This window comes from Mirounga leonina, unplaced genomic scaffold (assembly GCF_011800145.1).
Source record: "Mirounga leonina isolate KUSES-001 unplaced genomic scaffold, KU_Mleo_1.0 Mir_125, whole genome shotgun sequence".
Taxonomy (NCBI): Eukaryota; Metazoa; Chordata; class Mammalia; order Carnivora; family Phocidae; genus Mirounga; species Mirounga leonina.
Window position 1 is genome coordinate 67,451,855 of NW_023270305.1, and position 23,119 is coordinate 67,474,973.

The 23,119-nt window shown below is 45.5% G+C and overlaps 2 protein-coding genes across 4 annotated transcripts in view; one reads left to right on the plus strand and one right to left on the minus strand.

The window, feature by feature from the left end:
* Positions 1 to 23,119, minus strand: part of LOC118008187 — an 88,700-nt gene that overhangs the window by 23,739 nt on the left and 41,842 nt on the right. The window contains exon 1 of one of the 2 annotated variants that reach the window (XM_035001661.1): positions 2,262 to 2,511. In XM_035001661.1, coding sequence (XP_034857552.1) covers positions 2,262 to 2,305 — 44 coding nt within the window. In that variant the 5' untranslated portion in view covers positions 2,306 to 2,511. Of the gene's footprint in view, positions 1 to 2,261; positions 21,049 to 23,119 lie in introns of those variants that run through there. The other variant, XR_004678607.1, reaches the window with a different exon arrangement.
* On the plus strand, positions 288 to 9,531 carry LOC118008188. Of its 2 annotated transcripts, none has more exons than XR_004678608.1 (4): positions 288 to 718; positions 1,847 to 1,949; positions 3,354 to 3,433; positions 9,276 to 9,531. XR_004678608.1 is itself a non-coding variant. In XM_035001662.1 (4 exons), exons 2-4 carry the CDS (start codon positions 1,905 to 1,907, stop codon positions 9,497 to 9,499), a joined length of 354 nt encoding a protein of 117 aa, XP_034857553.1. In that variant the 5' UTR covers positions 288 to 718; positions 1,847 to 1,904; the 3' UTR covers positions 9,500 to 9,531. The 2 variants fall into 2 exon arrangements, 1 of the variants encoding a protein (XP_034857553.1); XM_035001662.1 differs by having other exon boundaries at positions 3,354 to 3,438.

Genomic DNA, 23,119 nt, shown 5'->3' on the forward strand with positions numbered 1-23,119 from the left:
GTTGGTTAAGCGACTGCCTTCGGCTCAGGTCATGATCCTGGAGTCCCGGGATCGAGTCCCGCATCGGGCTCCTGCTCGGCAGGGAGTCTGCTTCTCCCTCTGACCCTCTTCCCTCTCATGCTCTCTCTCATTCTCTCTGTCTCAAATAAATAAATAAAATCTTTAAAAAAAAAAAAAGTGTCTGTATACTACCTACAAGTATTATTTCCCATGGCCACAGTGTGCAGGCCAGATTTAGGGAACCCCTGCCCCAGGCAACAGCGAAAACAACTAGGATTATACAGATTTTGCTTTCTCCGCGCTCTTGTTAGTTTCCATTCATATTGTATCAGTGTCCAATCCTGGATGGCAGGTCTGGTCTTTGCATCCATTGTTGGCAAGGCCTTGCCCTGCAGGCAGTGACCTTTAGCAGAGCTGGGCTGGAGGTTGTCATCCAGACAAATGGGGGCTGACCTGGAATGTCTTTTTAACTCAGTGTCTCACAACGTGAGCCTCTGAAAGCCACTGCGAGAGCAGCCCAGCCAAATGAGCTGGGTCCCTCTCACTCTGCAGACAAGAGGGCCAACAGGGCCTTGGGATCTCCCTTTGCTTCTCCCATGTTCTCCCTGATGTTCTTCTGGAAGCCACAAACACACAGAGGTCTGGATGCAGAGGGTGGCAGCTTCATCTTCTTTTGTTCACTTTTGCTGCCTAAAGATCTCTAGAGACCGTTTTCAAGGTAAAGTTGAATTAATTCTGCACTAATGGGTTGGCTGCCATGAGGTGTCTCACTGAACTTTTCTGAGACTCAGTTTCCCCCTGTAAAATGGGGGCTTGGGCTGGTGGTCTGGAGAGTGTCTCCCTTTCACATCTTAACCGGTCTCAACAGTTTGGGGACAGTTATGCTTCTTCTTTGAACTCCTTATTCCAGTCTTTGCCCATTTTTTATAGTATTGTTTGTTCCTATATATAAAATTTATTATGGTCATTGTAAGTGTTTTATGCATATTTTATCGTATCCCTTTGTCATTATTATCGCACATTTCCCCCCAGTATTATTTCAACCTTGTTTCTGTGAAGTAAGGAGACATTTCAATTTTTGCTGTGGAGACATTTTAGCTTAAAAAAAAAAAAAAAAGCCCAACTGACAGTCTTTTCTTTGAGAATTTCTGCTTGAAAAGAACTTCCTCACTCCAAGATTATAAAAAAATACACACTCAGTTTATCTTCTGGAATTTTAATGGATTCATTTATTTTATGTTTAAATTTTTGGACATTTTAAATGGATTTTATATAAAGAGTGAGATAGAGATTTTATTTTTATTTTCTTTTTTCAAATAGGTACCCCATTTATTGAATAATCTATCTTTTGCACACAGATTTGAAAACATGCTCTTTATGAAATTTTTAAAAATCATCTGTTATATACTTCTGGTAGTAAAAGCTATTGTCAATTATACTATGGCATATTTTAACTGTTGTGCTAATGGACTTATTATTTTTATTTAGATCTTAAACCATAGCAACAATATGTATTTCCAGGCTTACTGCATCCACTTTAATGCATTTAAACACTTAACCATAAATGATCACTGTAATGACTGTCAATCTATAAAAACTCTCAGAAAAAGCAGTCTTCTCTTTTCCATCATGGTAATTAGTAATGGTAATCATAGCAATTAGTAGAAGTAAAATATGAACTGTCATTGTAAAGAACTCAGTTGCTATGATTTGGGGGAAAGTAGGACTTGGACCTAGGCAGGTTATTCCGGAGACCAGGGTTCCTGTGAAAACTAGGAAGTTAGAGACATTTTCTTCCCAGGGTGCCCCCTGCCTGCTCCAAGTACCCACTGTTCTCTCCTTCTAGCTACCTCACTCCCTCTCAGAGAATCTACTCTCAGATCTTCATTCACACTGAGGTGTTGATGACTGGTTACTATCCAACACAGCTATTCTCATTAAAGTGTGAGGTATGTGGAAATTAACTTGTTACTAATAATAGAATGCTGAAGTTTGAAATACTTTACTTTTTAATCAATCTGAGTTGACTCAATGTTTCCCCTGAAATGAATTCCCCTGAACTGGGTGCCTGGGTGGCTCAGATGGTTAAACGTCTGCCTTCGGCTCAGGTCATGATCCCGGGGTCCTGGGATCGAGCCCCGCATCGGGCTCCCTGCTCCTTGGGAGCCTGCTTCTCCCTCTGCCTCTCTCTCTCTCTCTCTGTCTCTCATGAATAAATAAATAAAATCTTAAAAAAAAAAAAAGAATTCCCCTGAACTTACTTGCATACTTCTTTTGTGAGAGAGAAAAAAGGTGTGCTGGTCATGGTCTGTAACCTCTTTCTCACAGTCCATTGGGATATAACAATGTTCTGCTCATAGACAAGGCCACTTCCAACTGCCACTGAGTTGAGCTTATGTGGTTGCTTTCATTTTCTTTTTAATGTTGTCCCCGGATAAATTTTTAATAACATTCGCAAATCTGTATTGCAAGCAAAGAAGAATGATGTCAGAAACATATTTGTTAGTAAAATTACAACAATTATGATTACTTAATGAAAGACAGACAAAGCGAGGACACCAATGTACACTACTGTTATTCACACTGGGTACTCAGTAAATATTTGTTAAAGGAATGAATGAATATTTAAAAGTCATTAAAATCTGTGTTTCTGTAGTTGATAAACGAAATCGGGTTTGTTTATGCTTTTCTGAAATATTCATTCACTTTTTTTCCCCTCTCACTTTTAATATCATCTGCGATATAAAAACAAGTTTCAAAAATGTTTTTGAAAATGAAGCTTCATATTCTTTTGAAAATAACTTCTAAATATTTTTCATCATAAAATCATCTATTTTAGAATAAAAGTCTGAGTGATGAAATAAGACATAGAGGACAAGAGAACGGTAATGTTTGAGGGTATAAACATGTCAACTGGTCTCTAAATTTTTGTCTAGAATCTTTGGCCTCAGGAATATCTTGCTTTACCCTGTAAAACACTTTTATGAATACCTCATGTACTTTAGTGATATTTTCGATAGTGTTTGCTTTATTTCTTTGCCTGCTCCCTGGAAGTTATTTTGTTAAATAAAACAAAACTTGGATCTCTGATAGGAGTAAGTCTTTGCCATCCAAAGTGAGGACAATTTTGAGAAACAAAAATTTGAGAATTGGGCATCTAAGCTAATGTTCCCAATAACACACACACACACAGCACTTCAGAGCCTTAAACTAGAGGGAAGAGGCCCCAAGAGTAAAATGGAGGCACTAGCCAACATGGTGAACCTCTGAAACCACGCCTTGTGGGCAGCCCCCAGCCCTTGTCCCCTTGTAGAGTCAGCCCTGCTGAGCTGCTCTGTGTTTTTGCATTCCAGGTGCCATTTCTGATTGCAGGAAGGAAAGTGGAGCTGGGACCGTTCCTGGGAGCCACCGACCAGACGTGCTGCTTCTACCGGTTGGGTAGAATATAGCCAACCCTTCCTTCTCCAGCCTGCTCACCCTGCTCCTCCCCTGCCATCAAAGAGGAGGATAATTGAGGTCTCGCTGGCTTGCAGGAGGCCTCAAGCATTCACCTCAGGGTCCCTTCCAGGGGATTCAGTGACTTGGGATTTCAGTTCCTACTCCCCAAGCAGTTTTCTCAGCACAAAAGGTTTTCAGTTCTTTTAAATTCATCTAAGGACACAGACTATGCAGAGCAGTCAGGATATAAGCCATGTGAGCAACAAATAACAAAGCACTAATTGCATCTAGTGGGCATAGAGTTTCAGTGACTTCATGTTGGCTAAATATAGGCGAACACTTGGTGTGTTGTGCATGCCAGGGGGAACCATGATGCAATTATCCCCTCCCTTTGATGGAGGGGGAGGACCCGGGTCAGAAGGCAAGAATGAGATTGCCTAATAAATGGTCACTTGTGATGGTCCCCAACTCCACTTGCGTCCAAGGTTTGTGTACACACACACACACACACACACACAATAAAACAAAGCAAACACGACTATACGGCTTTAAAACAACATAAATACTCAGCTTCTGACCAGGGTTAAAAATAATTGCTTTACTTAAAAATGTAATGATTTCACTTTTCTTTTTAATCTTTATTATATAAGAAATTCACATCCACCTTAGGAAATTTAGAAAAAAGAATGACGACGAATTCTTATCAAGCACTTAACAGGTGCCAGGCACTCCCTGCCGTAGAAGCTTTCCATCATCAACTCATTTAATCCTAACAATAACTCTCTGAGCTAGGGACAATCATCATTCCTGTTTAACAACTAAAAAAGAACAAGGGATGAGTTCTGTAACTTGTTCAAGGTCACCTACTTAGAAAAGTGAAGACTGGGAGTTGAACTCAAGTGGGCCTGATGGTGAATTTCATGCTCTTGAACTCTAGACCAGTGCTGCTCAATGGACACATACTGTAAGCCACGTATATAATGTAGAATTTTCCAGCAGCGACATTAAAAGAAGTAAAAAGAAACAAGTGAGATTGCTTTTGATAATGTTTTATTTAGCCCACTGTATCCAAGATAGAATCATTTCAACATTCAATCAGGATAAGGAGTAAACTAAATGAGATATTTCACATTCTTCTTTTCATACTAAGCCTTAAAAACTCAGTATGTATTTTACACTTACTTCTCAGTTAGGACTAGACAAATTGCAAGTGCTCACTTAGATACGTATCCAGTGGCTACTGTACTGGGGCAGGGCAGATACAGAACATTTCCATCATGGCAGACAGTTCCATAGGACAGTGCTACTCTAGATCATATTGACCAGTCAGAAAAGAAAAAAGTCCCATAAACTCCCCATCTATTTCAACATATCATATCCTTCCTGCATTCTTTGTATGCATTTACGTGTATAAATACGTTGTCTAACAGATGAGGGTCATACTATGAATATTGTTTTAATCAATTTATTTCTTTAATGATAATGTGCAACCTGCCAGTGGTTTTGTCTCCCTGTATATATGTGAGGCAGTGCTGGTGTGCTGAAAGTAACCTGGGACTTGGGAGTCAGAGGACTCATCATTTTCCATCTGTGTGATATTGGACAAGCTATTCTCTGACCCTCAGTTATCTCATGTGAGGATTAAATAGGATAATGTACGTGAAATGTGTTTTATAAATGAAGGCTCTGGGGCGGCTGGGTGGCTCAGTCGTTAAGCGACAGCCTTCGGCTCAGGTCACGGTCCCAGGGTCCTGGGATCGAGTCCCACATCGGGCTCCCTGCTCAGCGGGGAGCCTGCTTCTCCCTCTCCCTCTGCTGTTCCCCCTGCTTGTGTTCCCTCTCTCTCTCTGTGTCAAACAAATAAATAAAATCTTAAAAAAACCCAAAAAACAAGAACAGGCTTTGGGGTCAGATATTTGTAGGTTTGAATTCTGGCTCTGATGCTTTCTGGTTTGAATGAGTGCTCTGGACCTGCTTTCTCATCTCTGAAATAGAACTGATGCATACTTCATAGGGTTGTGGAGAGAATAAACCATAAGCAGAATAATACGTGTGATATGCTTAGCACAGTGCCATGCATGCAGAGTAAGCCCTCATTAATGGGAGCCGTTTCTGGTACTACTACTTCTGTAATTGCCAGTCTGGGCCATCTGGTCACTTTCACTTGGAGGGTGGTAGTACCCAAGGGAAGAGGATGGCCTAATGATCACTTTGGGTCCTTTCAAGCTCTCAAATCTATAATGCCTAATACAACCCAACTGACCAAATCAGAGGGAATGAATGACTGAGGTTTACCCTTCCAAGCTATCTTGATATCATTCTCCCCACACCCCAATAGTCTAGTCCTTGGTCATTCCTAACTATACTCCTTGATCACACCAGCATACATCTCTGTCCCAGATGGCACAGCCCAAACTCCAAGTGGTCTGACATGTCAGCTGTGACACACACATTCACACAGAATCCTGAAGCATGTATAAAAGTGCTTTATTTTGGGTGTATATCCTATATTCCACCTCTTTAGAGATCACAAGGCAAGTTAGGGACATGGGAGTGTTCATATGGTTTTTTTTTTTTTTTAAGATTTTATTTATTTGACAGAGAGAGAGAGTGCATGGAGTGCACAGCAGGGGGAACGGAAGAGGGAGTAGCAGACTCCCCGCTGACCAGGGAGCCCGATGCGGGGCTCGATCCCAGGACCCTGGGACCATGACCTGAGCCGAAGGCAGACGTTTAACCGACTGAGCCACCCAGGAGCCCCTGTTCATATGTTTTGTCAGTAGTACCAGCTCCCCTCTCACTGCCAGCGATTTGGGTTCTCTTTCAACTAAAGTAAAATTCCCACGACATAAAATTATTGATGTACAACTCAGTGGCATCTCGTATATTCCCAGTGTCATACAACTCCCACCCCTGTCTAGTTCCAAACATTTCATTGCCCCAGAGGGAAACTCTGGACCCATCAAGCGGCCACTCTCCATTCCCTCATTTCTCCACTAATCAGCTTTTTGACCCTATGGGTTTCCCCATTCTGGACATTTCATATAAGTCAAGTCATATACTGTGTGACTGGCCACTGATTTCTTTGCATTGGTGTTCTTGACCCTGTTTAAGTGTCTGCTCCCTCATGGTTGGCAGAGAAACTTCTTCACCCTTAAACTGTCTTTGTCTTCTTCCTCTTCAAAAGCCCCGTAGCCACTTTATATCCTTTTGCTCTCATCTCGGGGGTTTTACTTCTTGTTAGCCTGCCTATCCTTCACTCCAGAGCTGTGCTCTCCAATACTAGCCACTAGCCACAGGTAGCTACTTAAATTATTAATTAAAATTAAATAACATTTAGGGCGCCTGGGTGGCTCAGATGGTTGGGCGTCTGCCTTCGGCTCAGGTCATGGTCCCGGAGTCCTGGGATCGGGTCCCGCATCGGGCTCTCTGCTCCTTGGGAGCCTGCTTCTCCCTCTGCCTCTCTCTCTGTGTCTCTCATGAATAAATAAATAAAATCTTTAAAAAAAAAAAAAAATTAAATAACATTTAAAGTTCGGTTCCCCAGCGACACTGGCAACATTTCAAGTGTCCAGCTGGCACATGTGGTTAGCGACCTCCATATGGGCCAGCACAGATAAAGAACATCACCATCATCACACAAAGTTCTATTGAATAACACTGCTCTAGAGGGCACTAGAGCCTGCCAAGTGGAGAATGGGATTAGGGAAGGAGAACTTCACGGTGGGTTGCCTCCGGGCATGAGATCTCTAAAATTATTTGACCTTCTGCATCACCCAGGACTCTTCCAGTAGGGTCACTCACTGTCTATGTGAATGGCTCTCCCTCAAATTGTATAGTGCACAGCATGTACATCTGTACCCAGTCATGCTAGAAGAGTCTGTCTCCCTCTGCATCCCACCCTAGTAGGCATTCCAAAAAAAAAGAGAGAAAGAGAGAACCAAAAAAAAATCCTTTCCCAGCACATCTGCTTGCTAGCTTAGTTTTTACCTCTCCAGTTAGGCTATGAACCCCTTGAGGGCAGCCCCCACATGCCTTCTTTACCCACCCTGCTCCCTACACTAAAACATCCAGCACACAGGTGTGCCCACAGCAGGCAAGCAGCCATGATTTCTGGGTTACTGATTGAACCATTTAACCCAGGCTATGTTGCTGAGCATGGGAGTACCAGTACCCCCAGACCCATCTGGAGGGGGTACCCTCTCCATGTTGACCCTTGCTGTGCCCTCCAGTGATGGACGCAGGACAGAGAGAGGCAGTGGGCATCAGACTGCACTTGGGAATGTTCATTCTGGCCTCGCCTCTAAGCACCAATGCACCGTGCTCATTCCACCACTGAAACAATGATCACCGGTAGTATATGTTACCTGCATGTGTCTGCCTTCCCCAGCAGAGTGTGAAAACTGGGTGTAACATGAGCTCAGTAGAAGGCACTCAACAATTCAGGGTAAAAACAAACAAACCTAAACAAATATGTCCAAAGAGATCCTTCTCCGGTAGGAGGTCGAAATGGCAGTGAGGGACATAAAGGCCACCGGAATGGGGACACTTCAGAGCAGAGTGGGGTGGGGGGAGGCAGAGGCTGGCACCTATGTTCCATTTCCTGTGCGACAGGCCCCCTCTAACTTAGTCAGACCTGATGTAACTCCTCCTTCCCTACCGCCGGGGTTGGGGGGGTGGAAATACATTTCTCCTTTCAAATTTACTTGTTATAATCTTTACCTCAAGAGGCAAAAGAAAATTATAGCCAAGCCTACACACCAATGGGCTGTCCTGGGAAGGAAAACATCAAACAACTCTTCTGCACTTTGGATTTTGATCCCCAGTAAAACTTTCCACTAGTAGCCAATATTGACTTCTCATCACCATCCAGGTCAATAAAGCTTAATGAATCTTGATGTGACCTGCTCTTTCTCTACTCCTTTTACTCAACACTGCCGGCCACACCCAGGCGTACACACTTCCATTCAGCCTCTTTCCAGCTAATTAATTAGAGCATTTTCCTCCTGTCCTTTGAAACACAGATGGTAGTAGCACTCAGATGTCAATCTGGGGGCCTTGTTGTTCTGGCAGTCATGGAAATGTCTGCTTTTGGCAGGCCCTAGGGGCACTTGGCAGAAGCTCCCATGTTGCTTCAGTTCCAGGTAGATCATGTGGTTTGCTTAAGGCGCTTCTGGCCACTGGTAACCGGGAGGGAAGGAAGTCTCTCTAGGCTTACACCCTCCAGCCTGGAGGGCGATTGGTGAAGTTGCCCTGCACTGATTTCACATTCCTCTCCTTCTGCAGATGTATTCCTCTCACCATATTACCTAGTAAATAGCACCCAATCATGCTGGAAGCACCAAGCATTGTGTCCTTAACCTGTGTTATCTCGTTTGTTCGTCTGGACAGATCTGTGACACGGTACTACCACAACAATCTCCCTTACTGACCTTGGAGAGGTTAATTTACCCAAATCCATACCAGCCGTAGCTTGCTGAGTGTGACGTGAAGCAAGTTCTGTCTGACCCCTAAACCCTTGCTCTTAACCTCAGCAGCAAACGGTCTACACCATATTGCTTCTCATGTTAGCTGGGTTTCCACTAGTCCGAGTTTAAAGATGAGGAAAACGGAGACTCAGGTAAGTAACTTATCCAGGTTCACCCAGCTTATAAGAGGTGACGCCAGGGTTCAATCTCCCCAGTCCAGCTGACTGCAGTACCTAGTTGGTGGGATTGCTTTTTCTGTGCATGCCTTTGTTGATGCACATCCCCACGTCCATTCCACCCCTATTCCTCTCAATTCTTAGCCAAACATGTCCCTCCCACTCATCCCTGATTCCTGTCTTCTCTTCCCAGGTAAATACTCTCCTTCTGGCTCTACTCAAGTCCTGTCTCCTCCAGGAACCTCGCCAGAAGAGAGGTCCGAAAGTTCTACTTGTCTCAGCTATCCATTTGTCAGGCTTCAATATCACCGTGTGCCGCCATGTGCATTTACAGCTGTGAGCATCAACAGTGGAGATGCTGAACTCCTGAGCCGGACCACGTACTTCTCTGCACCACTCACTGCATATTGGGCCTGACACTCAGAAAGGGTGAGCATCTGAGGATAGTTAGTTGAAATGGTATCGGCAAGTCCAGCAAATATTTATTTATTTATTTATTTTAGCAAATATTTCTTTAATGTCCACTTTGGGCTAGGCTCTTTCATACATGTCACCTCACCTAAATCTGTTTTAACTGCTCCTACATGCTCGTGGGCTTCTCTCTCGACACAATGCACGAGATTATGGCTTCTGTGTCCTTATGGAGCAAAAACTGGTTTACATGATTCTTATGAAAAACAAAAGAATGGGGCGCCTGGGTGGCTCAGTCGTTAAGCGTCTGCCTTCGGCTCAGGTCATGATTCCAGGGTCCTGGGATCGAGCCCCGCATCGGGCTCCCTGCTCAGCGGGAGGCCTGCTTCTCCCTCTCCCACTCCCCCTGCTTGTGTTCCTTCTCTTGCTGTATCTCTCTCTGTCAAATAAATAAATAAAATCTTAAAAAAAAAGAAAAAAGAAAAACAAAAGAATGCGTTCCCTGAGTTTCAGAAGCAGGCAGCTACATACGCATTGATGCTTAAGGAGGAGTTAGGCAGGATTCCTCGCTTCCAAAATGTCCTTCCCACTGACGGCCATTATGCCATGATAGCTTCATTCTCTTAGACATAATTTTTGTTTCTCTTCTGAGGTCCCTTCTAAAATGAAATGCACCCTGTCCTCACCTCCCCCATGAGTATTAAGCCTTATCAGCAGACATAGCAACAGGGAATCAGGAGGAATTGGATGTGGGACAAGCACTTGAGGATAGGGAATAATACAGTGTTAATCCTTACCATGGCTCAAGATACCCATTAGGATCTGGTCCCTGCCTGCCTCCCTAGCTTTTTCTCTCATCACTCTTGCCTTGGTAATGCTACGATCCTGAAACACTCAACATCCTTCATACCCTTCATCAGTCCTTGCTCTCTTCTGTTTTCTGGCCTTTCGATATATTGTGCCCACTCCTTTGGCTGCCTAACTCCTACTCATCCTCCAAATTCCAGTTCAGACATCCCTTCCTTCAGGAGGCCTTTCCTACTCATCTCAGTCTGGGCCTGATGCCCCTGCAGTGTATCCCTATGGCTCCCTTTGCTTTCCTCATCATAGCAGGGAATGCACTGTCTTACATGATCGTTTGTTGACCATATACGTGGTTGACTACGAACTCTATGGCTCAGGTTCCATGTTGGACGTTTCACTCTCCCAGCACCAGACATGCCTGGCACCTTGTACTCAAGGAACATCCATTGAATGAATCACTAAGCGGGGCGTGAATGCACAGATGGGAGTACCGGAGACAGACTTCACTTCTTTCACATGTTGTCAAGGACATGACTTGCTAGAGCTCCACAGAGTTTCCTTAACTCCAGAGAAGACCCTGCTAAAAAGCATACTATGGATCACAAAGGACTCTGAGAATGTGAATAGTTCTGTACAGGCCATTCCCAAGCCTACATGTACAACTCAGAGCACATGTCATTTTCTTCTGATGGGAGACAATGTGTCCATGTCCCTGGAAGTCTGTGTGCCCACCTCAGAAGCTCTAGACATCACCGTAGGCCACCAACACTGTATTAGCATGAATAGGGGTTCTGGGGTCCTTGGGAAAATTATAAAGGTGATCTTGGAGCCAATGGTCAGATTCCCAATTGTACAAAGATGGGGAAACAAAGACTGTCTTTTAATCCCTGAGACAAGTGCTTAAGAGAAGCCAAGAACTCCATCAGATGCAGGAGAGTAATGGGGGCCAGGCGCTCTGCCTTGAGTAATGGAGGCAGCACAGGTCTGCTTAATAGCTTTCAGACACATAAGCTCCAGGTCTCTGGGGAGAGAAAGAGAGGAACTCAAAAGAGCAGAGCTCTTTTGAAGAGTCAAAAGAGATATAATTACAAGAAGCCAAGCCTTCCAAGATTGACTGAAAGCCTCACTTCTCTCCATTTGAGGTAATAATCATGGTAATAGTCACAGCTGGCTGTTTCTGAGAGCTTACAAAGTGCTCACTCCTGTTTCTGGTGCTGTGTCAATATGAACCAACTAATCCCCCCCATACCCTGTGATGAAATAGGTCCTATTCTTACTCCCATTTCACAAATGAGGACACTGAGGTACAGATGTGTTAGGTGACTAACCCAGGATTGCACTAGTAAGTGGAGGAGGAGGGATTTGAACCCACACACTCTGGCTTCAGAGCCCGTAGGCTTGGCTGAGATTCTTGGCAGGAGTGGAGGGCACTGGTCACCAGTGCAGATGAGGGGAAAGACGATCCAGTGGGACTAAGGCTGGCTGGTGGGGGTTCCCACGTTGTGTTCTCCTACACAGTACACATTAGCATCTTCTGGGCTGTGCGTCTGACACGGGGTCAGGTATTGGGCACATGGTGGTAAGGAGAATCCAGTCCCTGGCCTTGAGAGGCTCTCAGTCCCTGTAATGGCTGCGATGTGGGATTAAGGAGTTAAGGAGGGCACTTGTGATGAGCACTGAGCCTTGTATGGAAGTGTTGAATCACTAAATTCTACTCCTGAAACTAATATTGCACTGTATGCTAACTAGCTGGAATTTAAATAAAAACTTGGAAAAAAATTAAAATGGTGTAAATTTTTATTGACATGGAAAGATATTTAAGACATATTAATAAGTGATAAAATAAGTGATAAAAATAAGTTATATATATAAAAGTATATGTATATAAAAAAAATACTGTTTATATATATATATATATATATATATATATATATATATATATATATATATATATATATATATATATATACACATACGCACATAGCTATATAAACAGGAAGAAAAAGCCTGGGCAGGGCACCTGGGTGGCTCAGTTGGTTAAGCGACTGCCTTCGGCTCAGGTCATGATCCTGGAGTCCTGGGATCGAGTCCTGCATCGGGCTCCCTGCTCGGCAGGGAGTCTGCTTCTCCCTCTGACCCTCCTCCCTCTCATGCTCTCTGTCTCTCATTCTCTCTGTCTCAAATAAATAAATAAAATCTTTAAAAAAAAAAAAAAAGAAAAGAAAAAGCCTGGGCAGATATCCATTGGAGTGTTAAATGTTGGTTATTGCAGCTTGTGTCCTCATGGATAATTTTTATTTTGTTTTCTATCTCTATTCTTAGTTTACATACAATGAGCAATCAATAAGTAATCATAAAAGGTCTGAGCAAGTCTCTTGGATGATTTTAAAAGGAGAGAGCCTAACCCTGGGGCTTCATCAACCCCTCCCTACCTTGCAAATAATCTGAAAGGCCCCAAATGATCTGGAATGGGTGACAAGATCATGTCAGGCAGGTCACACACTGCTGATTGGAAGTTGGAGTGCCAGGAAGCTGCCAAATGCAATAAAACCTGCCATGCTTGGGAGGTTTTTTGGATAATAACATATAGTTCTGACTGCAGGCCTTGCTAATTCTCTCCGTTCTGCCATAGTTCCTGAGTCAATGGCGGCACCATCAGGTGAATGTCTGTGGGACTGGGAGGTGAGCAATCTTGCAGACGGCAGAGATGGTCCAGGTCGGCTCTGATATCCCTCCCACACCTGCCAGTTTTACTTCCTCTCCCCCAGTCTTTTTTCAGCTCAATCAGGGGTGAACCTGGGCTGGGAGCAGATCACTTTACTCACCATTATTTCATTGTCTGCATTTACCTCCTGCCCAAGAGGCCAGCTCACTTTTCCACTGTAAATTATTTATATACAAAAGCTCAGAAAAGATCCTTGATCTTCTCCCAATTCCTTGGGGATCTTACCTCCAGCCTGTTAACTGTCTCCCTGGGTTGTCTTCCTGGACATCCTCCCTAGCTCTGGGGTCTGTCTTTCCACTACATTTAGGGCTGGAGTTTGGGGGACAGGGAGAACGGAGTCAAGGGTCTAAGTTCCCGGAGAACCAAACCCTTGGGCAATTTAGTAACCTCAAGCCTCCCCTCTCTGGCCAGGATTAGAATGACCTCCACAGTCATGCTGAGCTGCTCTGTCAGAGAGAAGGAGAGGGGAGCTCTTCTCCACTCAGCCCCTTTTCATGCATGCCAACAAGTACCTCCACACACGGATACACAGAGGAATATACCATGTCCAGAAATGACACGCATGCAGCCGTGCAGATACACACGTTCCATATACACATCCTTAGATACACATAGATAGGTACCAACATGTGTTCTCCTAAGCATCCCCACTTACTAGTCTACACACGTAGAAAACACTCAGGCATTCGTACGGGCACTGGACCGCACACAACCAGATGGAGACACACACAGACACAACTGTGCATTCTGACACATGCAGACGTCGATCCTTGCACACATATTTAATCACCCAGGCACGAGCACACATAAATCTACTACAGGCAAAGAAGAGAGCTGACAGATCATCCCCAGGCAGAGACCATTACCATTCACCCTGACGTGAGGATTGCTTTGTTTTGTAGGAAGTTTTTGTAGAAAGTTGGCTGTGCCTTTGACAAGGAGTTCAGCCCTCTTCTGCCTCCGGCTCCCCAGCCAGCGTTCTCCTCCCTGTCCCCCCTGTAGCCCCATTTTCCCTCCATTGCTGTGTCTGGCCAAGGGGAATGCTAATCGCCATGACGGGAACCGTTTCCACCTGTTTACACCTGCTCGCCTCCCCTTAATGCCATTTTCGACTCTGCCAAGCAGGGGAGGAGGCCTGCTGTGCAGGCCGCAGCTAGGGAGGTAAGGAATGAGCGAGAGGACAGTTGGAGTGTGAAAGGGACCCGTCGCTAAGTGACTCCCCTTTCCAACAGCCACACACAAGATGCACATAATTGCTTTTAGCACAGTGGGATGGATAGAGATACAAAAGGTCAAATCAGGGATTTGTCCCATAATATCCTTGCTAAGCAGCAGCGTCAGACGTTGGAAAAGCATATTCATGAATTGAGGTGCCAGAGTGTGGGGTAGGCTTTTCAGAGGCGGCTGTGTGTTCCCTCTTTGAGGTGTGCCTGCCATGGTGATTGGATTCACACGGAGCAAGTGACTTCTCAATGCTCAACAAAGCTCTGCCTGTGAATTGGACTAAATAGACTACTTGGCAGGCAGCTGAGATAACTATGCTAAGTGAATTTCATAGTTGCTCCCACTCCCCTTATGCCCAAGCCTCTTGGAAAATGCAGGATAAAGGCCAAACTCCTGAGTGCGACATTCAAGGCCCTCCACCCATCTTCCCAGGCACTCCCCAGCATGAATGTTACGTGTCCACGCCCCTGGGCCCTTCTCCGATCTCTGAATACATGTGAGCCTTGAGGCTTTGGGGACCCCACCTGTGGCATTCCCCAGAGTGCACTGTCCCCCCACCCTTGCCCATTTGAATACTATTTGTTATTCAAGCTTGACTCAAGTCCTAATTCCACCAATCCTTTCCTTGTCCCCCACCTAGATGTGACCTTCTTGGAAGGAGGAGGGCAGCAGGATATTAGAGAAAGAATGCAAGTCTGGATCCTGTGATCGGACTTAAATGTGAACAAGCTCACTAGCCCACTGGGGCTGGGGTTTTGAGGCCAGTCTGTGAGGTGGGGAGGGAGCAGAAGCAGAATGCAGTTTGGAGGTTCTTGTGATCATGGGGGTGGGGGGGGGAGGGTGGATGGTTTGAACCAGGAAAACAGCAGTGGAGATGGTGAGCAGAGGTTAGATTCTGTTATATTTTGAAGGCAGGTCTGAAAGGTATTGCCCAAGGACTGGTTGTGGGTGTTAAAAAAAAGAAAAGTTAAAGTTGATTACGAGATTTTTGGCCTATGTATTAACTGGTAAGCGGCAAGAACAAACTTGGATGGTGGATATTAAGAGTCTAGTTTCGGACATACTTAGGGGCCTCTTACACATCCATATAGAGATGTCGAGACTGAGAAGGACAGGTAGTAAGACAGAAGCAGGTGGGATCCCCGAAGAAAGTATTTCAAGGAGGAAAGCATGAGCAGTCATGTCCAATACCCAGCTGAGAAGCCTAGTGAGATGACCACAAAAGCTGACCATTACATTTCCTGTGTGGAGGCCCTTTGTGACCTTGGCAAACGTGGCCGTGTGAAGTAGTAGACACAAAAGCCCGAACCTGAGAGGTTTCAAGAGGGAAGAGTGAATTTTTGAAAAATTTTGCTATAACGGGAAGTCAGTCAGTGGTGGAGTACTGGGATCAAAACTGAATTGTTCAGGGCTCCTGGGTGGCTCAGTCGGTTAAGCATCTGCCTTCGGCTCAGGTCATGATCCCAGGGTCCTGGGATCGAGACCCGCATCGGGCTCCTTGCTCCACAGGAAGCCTGCTTCTCCCTCTCCCATTCCCCCTGCTTGTGTTCCCTCTCTTGCTGTGTCTCTCTCTGTCAAATAAATAAATAAAATCTTTAAAAAAACAAAAACAAATTTTTCTATGGAAAAAATAGTGTCTTCAAGACACATTTGACCACACCTTCTACTTCCTTCTGTTCTTCTTACCCAGAGACATAAAGTGTTTCAGGGTTTCGCCAGAATAAAGTGCAGTGTTGAGCTCTCAGTGACTGAAGGAATCCCCCCACCCCAAGTTTCTCTGAAAACCGGGGAACTCTTTCTTATTTAAAGCCCAGTCCCTGGGACTCTGGCCACATCCACCTCTCTCCTTCCCAGCATCATGGCCAATTTGTCATTCTTTCTAAATTTCTCAATTTCACCCATGAAGGCAGGGGGACCTTTTTCAAGAGAGTCACAGATTTTCCAGTAAATAGTACTGGCAGATCACAGTTTTTCCAGCAACTTAAAAAGATATATAAATAATTTAAAAATTTAATGTTCTTCTCCATAGGAAAAAAAAATATCTGGCATATCAACTGCAGAGATGTTAAGTGCATTTTAGTTCTCAGAAAATACACCGTGTGTCAGGTACATAATTTCATTTAGCCTATTGAGCAGAGCAAGCTATTGTGAGGGGGTCTGTCATGTCTCCATTATTCCCAACCCCTATTGGAGTTTAATCACATTCAGGGCTATTTGCAACTATGGTTTCCCATTTCAAATGACATTAGGTTAAAATTAAGCCTATAACTTATACTTTGGGATTTAATATGCAACGTTTTCCATCAGCATATTATACTGGTTAAGTTGCTTTTGAGCAATGTAAAGGAAAAATAAAATAAAAATATCCAACTTAGTGTGAGAACTTGAGAACCACTCATTTTGTAATTTTCCTGAAGGTCATGTCCAGTAGGGAAATACCTGGGAGGGCCACTCATCTTTCATTGGCGGTGTGGCTGGAATCCCATCAATCTCATACCAATGTCTGTGAAAAGGTCAACTGCCCCTCTCGAGGCAATGAGTGTTTGTTTCTTTTTAAGATTTTATTTTATTTTTAACTGTATTATTATTATTTTATTGTTAAGGAATCCAGTTCTATGACTGTCGTGAAATAGAGCCCAGGCTGGGTTAACAGTCATGAGTCTTAGAGGTAACTACACCGGACTCTAGACTTTCTGGTTATAAGCACTGGCTTCTCTCTCTACCTCAGCTGAAAACCCAAACTCATGAGGCCTCAATCCCTGACTCCCTATTCCCGGAAGATGCCAAAGCCAACTATGTAGGAGGCTTTTTCAGAGGAGAAGACAACTTTGCTTTCCTTTTTGAGGCAGGCAGCAACCCCAAACCATGGATGGGTTGGGACCTGGGCAGGCCTCAATGGTTAAAGATTTTATCTTTAAGTAATCTCCCCACCCACTGTGGGGCTCAAACTCACAACCCAAGATCAAGAGTCACACACTCCACCAACTGAGCCAGCCAGGGGCCCCAAGGCAATGAGTCTTTTTGAAATAATGGTTTGGGCTGGCTCCTGGGTTCCCCGTGGTCTCTGACTTCCCCATGGTCTCTGACTTCACATAGAGCTGCCAGTGAGAATTGCACAGGTTGGGAATGGTGCCTCCTGGAGTTGTGCAGTGCACAACCTACATAACTATGGTTCTGCTTCAGGGAGCTTACATGGGTAGAAGAAGAGAATGGCGGAGTACAAATAGCTGGGAGTTTCTTCAACAGTGGTCCTGCCTTTATGGACATTGAGTCCCTCTTGGCTCCATTCCAATGGAGAGGGCTAAGGGCACTAAATGTGCCACTGCCACCATATGGTTCAAAAAGATCCCACATGTCATATTGACGGCTGGGTCTGTAACCATGATGCACAAAAAAACCCCACCCACCCCCCAAAAAACCCAGAAACAAAACAAAACAACAACAAACCACAATACAACTGTAAGTTTGCTCTACTTCTATGTGCTCAGAAAAATGGCTCCCAGGTCTCTACACAGGAAGCACCATAATCTCATGGTAGCCAGAGAACCCATGTCCTGCACACCCCCGGCTAAGGCTGAACCACTAGCTCCCACTGCTTATGAGGCACCACAACACCCAGGCATTCAGGAGCCCCTTCTGTCACTTCTCTTGTCCACCCCCCCAGGCTCCTTGGGTTTTTCCTATACTTCTGCCCTCTGCCGAATGCTGGATTCAGTGTAGACAGCACTCAGTTCCTTGAGGTCCCTGAGGAGATTCTGGGTCTATCAGAGAGAAACATCTACAAGGTAATGGCGTTCTCTTGTGAATCAGTTGTATGTTACCAAAAACCCTTACTATGGACTGAATTAGTGTGTCTTTCCCAAATTCACATGTGGAAACCCAAATCCCCAATGTGATGGTATTTGGAGATGGGGCCTTTGGGAGGCAGTTATGGTTAGATTAGGTCATGAGGGTGGGACTTCATGATGGAATTAATGCCTTTAAAAAAAAAAAAGATTTATTTATTAGAGAGAGAGTGCACAAGCCAGGGGAGCGGCAGGCAGAGGGAGAATCAGGCTCCCCGCTGAGCAGGGAGCCCGATTTCGGGGCTGGATCCCAGGACCCTGGGATCATGACCCGAGCCCAAGGCAGACGCCCAACCGACTGAGCCACCCAGGCACTCCTGGAATTAACGTCTTTATAAGAAGAGCAAGAGACTTGAGATCCCTCTTTCTCTCCCTGCCATGTGAAGATACAGGGAGAAGGTGGCCATCTATAAACCAGGAAGCAGGCCCTTACCAAGAACCCAACCATGCTGGCTTCCTGACCTTGGACTTCCTATCTCCAGGACTGTGAGAAATGTGTGTCGTTTAAGCCATCCAGTCTATGGTATTTTGTTACAGAAGCCCAAGCTAAGACAACCCTCTCCAAAGAAGACTGAGAAGAAAGGAAAATCTAACCTGGAAAGTTCTTTCTTCCTCTGATCTGAATCTGACTTCTAGCAGGTTTAGGTCCTAGTTTTGCTCTGAGGAACAATATGTATGTGATTCACGCTCTCCTACCTTCAGCCTTCACCTTCTGAAGCTCATTGTCTGGTTCTCTTCAGTATTTTCTTCCACAAGCTGAATTTCCCTAGTTCCTCCTCTGTATGGCCTGGTTTCCAGAAGCTTCCCACCATAGTTAGCTTGTTGCTCCATGTTGATGTGCTTTACAAAATGTAGGGCCTAGAAATGACCATCCACCTAGACACGGTTACATAGGAGCAGTCTCTATTTTCATGTGCATGTTAGAATGTTGACATAAGGTAGTTAGGGGATATTTAAAGTGCTTTAAGAATTGACTTTTGAAAAATAGACTAGATTGGTACATAGACCAAAAAAAAAAAAAAAAAAAGGCTGTATTTGAGCTATTACTCTATGGTATGTGTTTTGAAGTGACCTACATGGCTACATTGGGTAATACCTACTAGAAGATCTGATCAGTCCCGTATGACCTTTGGCAGGTCCTTTCTCCCATTTTGGGTCTTGATAACTTCATCAGGGAAATGGGGTGTTAAGTGGTGGTATCTAAGCTTTTCGTGGTTTGTTCTTCTTTCTTAGGGGCCCAAGTGTTTCCCAATAGTGAAGTGCAACCACCCAGCTCTGCTGCCCACAGACACACGGTTGGAGCTGCAGGACCAGATTCTCCGCCATCTCTCCTTGGAGTGAGAAATGTGGTGAGACGGGGGGTAGGTGGAGGAAAGGGGCGGGGGCTAATCCTGAGTCCAGGACCAAGAGACCAAGGTTTATTCTTAGCTCCTTCATCTGAGCCAGACTAAGTTGGAAATTAGGGCAGAGGGAAAAGCCCCTTTCCCCACTTCCCTTCTTGTGTGTCTGTGCCAAGGCGGGAGACACTCACTACGGGTGATGGTCTCCTCGCTACGTGTACTCCTATTGGGGTGTCTCTCTTCTCCCCAGTATGTCTACTCACACTGGCATTTATGGGAGGAGAGGGAAGGTCTCCAGCAGTGCAAGGAAGGCGTGGCCTCCCTGTGCCACAACCACCCGTGGCCACACACCCAGGAGAGCTGAGTCTCAGTTTTAGCTTCTTCTATGCATCCCGGCCCCTCCACCCATAACGTGACCCAGAATTTCCACTCTACAGAGCGAATTACCTATAGTCAGTCCTCATAAGACCAAATCCTACCATGTCAATGTGACTCTGGAAGGAGAGAGGAGTTGCCTTGTTTTTCACAGCTCCCCCTTCAATGGTCTCTGACCCCAAGGTGTTTGTGTCTGCTGAGCTGACTTTGCTTCAGTGTTTTAGCTTCTCACTGACACTTCCACAGCCAGCCCTGTGCCCTGCCTCCTTCCCTCCCATGTCCTCCATCTCCAGGTGGGGAGCCTTTACTCAATCTTCTCTGGTCTAATCTAATCGCCCACAAGCAGCCTCTTCTGCTGCTTTCTCTCTCTGACAGACTTGATTTGTCTTGATGTGTCAGCCTTTGGGCCACTGAGGCCGTGCTGACCTCTTTGAGGAGCTTAGCTTTTGGGGTGCCCAGGAACCCACTCTCCCGAGGGCTCTATCACCCTGTTCTTCATCACAGCGGATGATGGGTTTTTCTAAAAAGGACCTGGGAGGGGCGCCTGGGTGGCTCAGTTGGTTCAGTGTCTGCCTTCCGCTGGGGTCATGGTCCCAGGGTCCTGGGATCGAGCCCTGCATCGGGCTCCCTGCTCAGCGGGGAGTCTGCTTCTCCCTCTCCCTCTGCTTGTCACTCCCCCTGCTGTGTGCGCTCTCTCTCTCTCTATTAAATTAATAAATAAATAAAATCTTTAAAAAATATAAAAAAATAAAGAAGACCTGGGAGGGCAGCCCACACCATGACTAAAGCTGTCGACATCTCTCCTTTCTAAGGAGGCCTTTCTTTCTTTCTCCCTCCCACCTACCCGGCAAGGGCCAGGGGCCAGGGGCCAGAGGTGGACACTTCAGCTGCCATCGTATCAATTAGACAACAGTTCTTTAGACACTGGACACGCTGACAAAAGGGGCAAAACATTACATATCGTATCATGTTTATTATATTTTAATCCTATCCTATCCTATCATATTTGTATTCATTTGCTAGGGCTGCCATAACAAAATACCACTGAGTGGCTGGCTTACATAAGAGAAATTTATTTGCTCACGGTTCCAGACAGGAAGTCCAAGATCAAGGTGCCCACAGAGTTGCTTTCCTCTGAAGTCTCTCTCTCCTTGGCTCGCAGGTGACCTCTTTGCTGCCCCTTCACATGGTTGTTCCTCTGTGCACACATCCCTGGTGTCTCCCCGTGTGTCCAAATCTCCCCTTCCAATAAGGACACCAGTCAGATTGGATTAGGGCTCACCCTAACAGCCTTGATTACCTCATTAAAGATCCTATCTCCAAATGAAGCCACATTCTGAGTTACTAGGGGGTAGGCCTTCAATGTATGGTTTTGGGGGACACAACTCATCCCCTAACAATATTTTTTCCCAATCCCATCATCGACTTGTGCTGAGATCATAGCAAAAAGAACTGTCTCAAATTGCAGCGTGGGCGGTTTTCACTAGATGTAAGAAAGGTTCAGGCATAACCCAAATTCAGATCCTGGGGTGGAATCTCACCTGGGGTGAGGAAGAAGGAGTAAAGATAAAGGCGGGCATCCCAGAAAATACACATTCCCATCCATTTGGGATCCTTTCTAGAATAAGGTTAAATGAAATGATTTTTCAGTCCCAACATTCATTCATTCAATCATTTTATTTAGCAAACATCCACTGAGGCCCTCACGGTGTGCCAGACACCAGGAATCCAGAAGCAAACCCATGAAGGTTCTTGCCCCCCAAAGGAGGACTTATGTGTACTGATGTCTAAACCCTGAACAGGATGGGAGGAGGGCAGGGGCAGCCAAAAGAAGTGTCAAGAATACTATGAGGCTTGCACAGTAACGAAACCACAGACCTCAGCCCAGGATCAGCACAGGCTTGTGCATTTCCTTGCTGGCGCTCAGCAGTTCCCACACTCAGAGCAGCACCCTCTATTTGAGAGAAGCTTGCAAAAAGCATCACCTCCCTGGGTTTGGGAGATCTGAAGGACCTCGCACTTTGAGCCAGCCCAGGGGAAGCTGGAGACGTTTCTAAGCCCCGCACCTAGGGCCGGCAGGTAGGAGGGGGGCGTGGCTGGCCCTGTAGTGGAGTCACCGTAGCCACAAGCCAGGAGGTTTGGGATCCAGTGAGCCCGGACCCTGAGCCTACTATAGCTGCAGTCAGGCAGGCATTCCCAAACCAGACCCCTCTTCCCCTTGCTCCTCACCAAAGCTGAGTCACACCCACCCTGGGGAGCCCACCAGGTCCCTGGGATCTACTGCAGTGTGAGTGGCAGCCGGACGCAGAGGCACCAGACAATCCACAAGGTACCAGACACCTCTATCTGGAAGGTAAGCCTGCCATCTAGTGTCCAAGCCTGAGAGGCGCAGGGGCAAGCAAGCTCTCTTTGCCCTGCTGGCCGCGCTCAGCCTGCGGCTTCTGCTTTGGCCACCCTCCATGAAGGCACACCACTTTGCTTTCAGGGTGGATTTGATTTTTTGGAAACAGCTAAAAGTCACTCTAAGCCAAACGGTTACTGATGGGAATACAAAGAAATAACACCGATTTTCCTCTGGGGTTTGTAACCATCTAAAGGCAAGTGATTATTTTGAAGAATATATATATTTTCAGTGAATGTCTTGAGATTAAAAGTCTCATTATTTTATTATTTATTTATTTATTTATTTATTTATTTATTTATTTATTTAATTGATTTATTTGACAGAGAGAGAGACAGCGAGAGAGGGAACACAAGCAGGGGGAGTGGGAGAGGGAGAAGCAGGCTTCCCACTGAGCAGGGAGCCCAATGAGGGGCTCGATCCCAGGACCCCGGGATCATGACCTGAGCCAAAGGCAGCCGCTTAACCGACTGAGCCACCCAGGTGCCCAAAAGTCTCATTATTTTAAAGCCAATAATGTGTACCATGGAATCCGACTAAAGCACATCTTTAGGGAAAATTTAAAATACATCTCCCCCCCTTCCCTCCGAAATGAGTGGTGGTGTGGCTTTTTCCATGCAGGCCCGTGTTTTTGTAAGAAAGGAAGAACGGTTTCTTTGATTTAGTCAGCTGCTGAGCAGGGAGTCATCCATACAGCCTGACAGATGACAGAGCCCAGTCTTCGCTCAAGTGCTGGTGCCTCAGAACTGAGTATTGAACCCAGAGATTGGGTCTTGTTTGTCATGGGGCTTTCTTCAGAAGACTTCAGATCCAGGAAAGGGCTAATGGAGGGACACTAGGCAGGACGTCAGCTGTGTTCTTGTTTCTCAAAGGAGTGTGGAGCTCAGTGCCCAAGCCAGGGGTGGCAAAGGG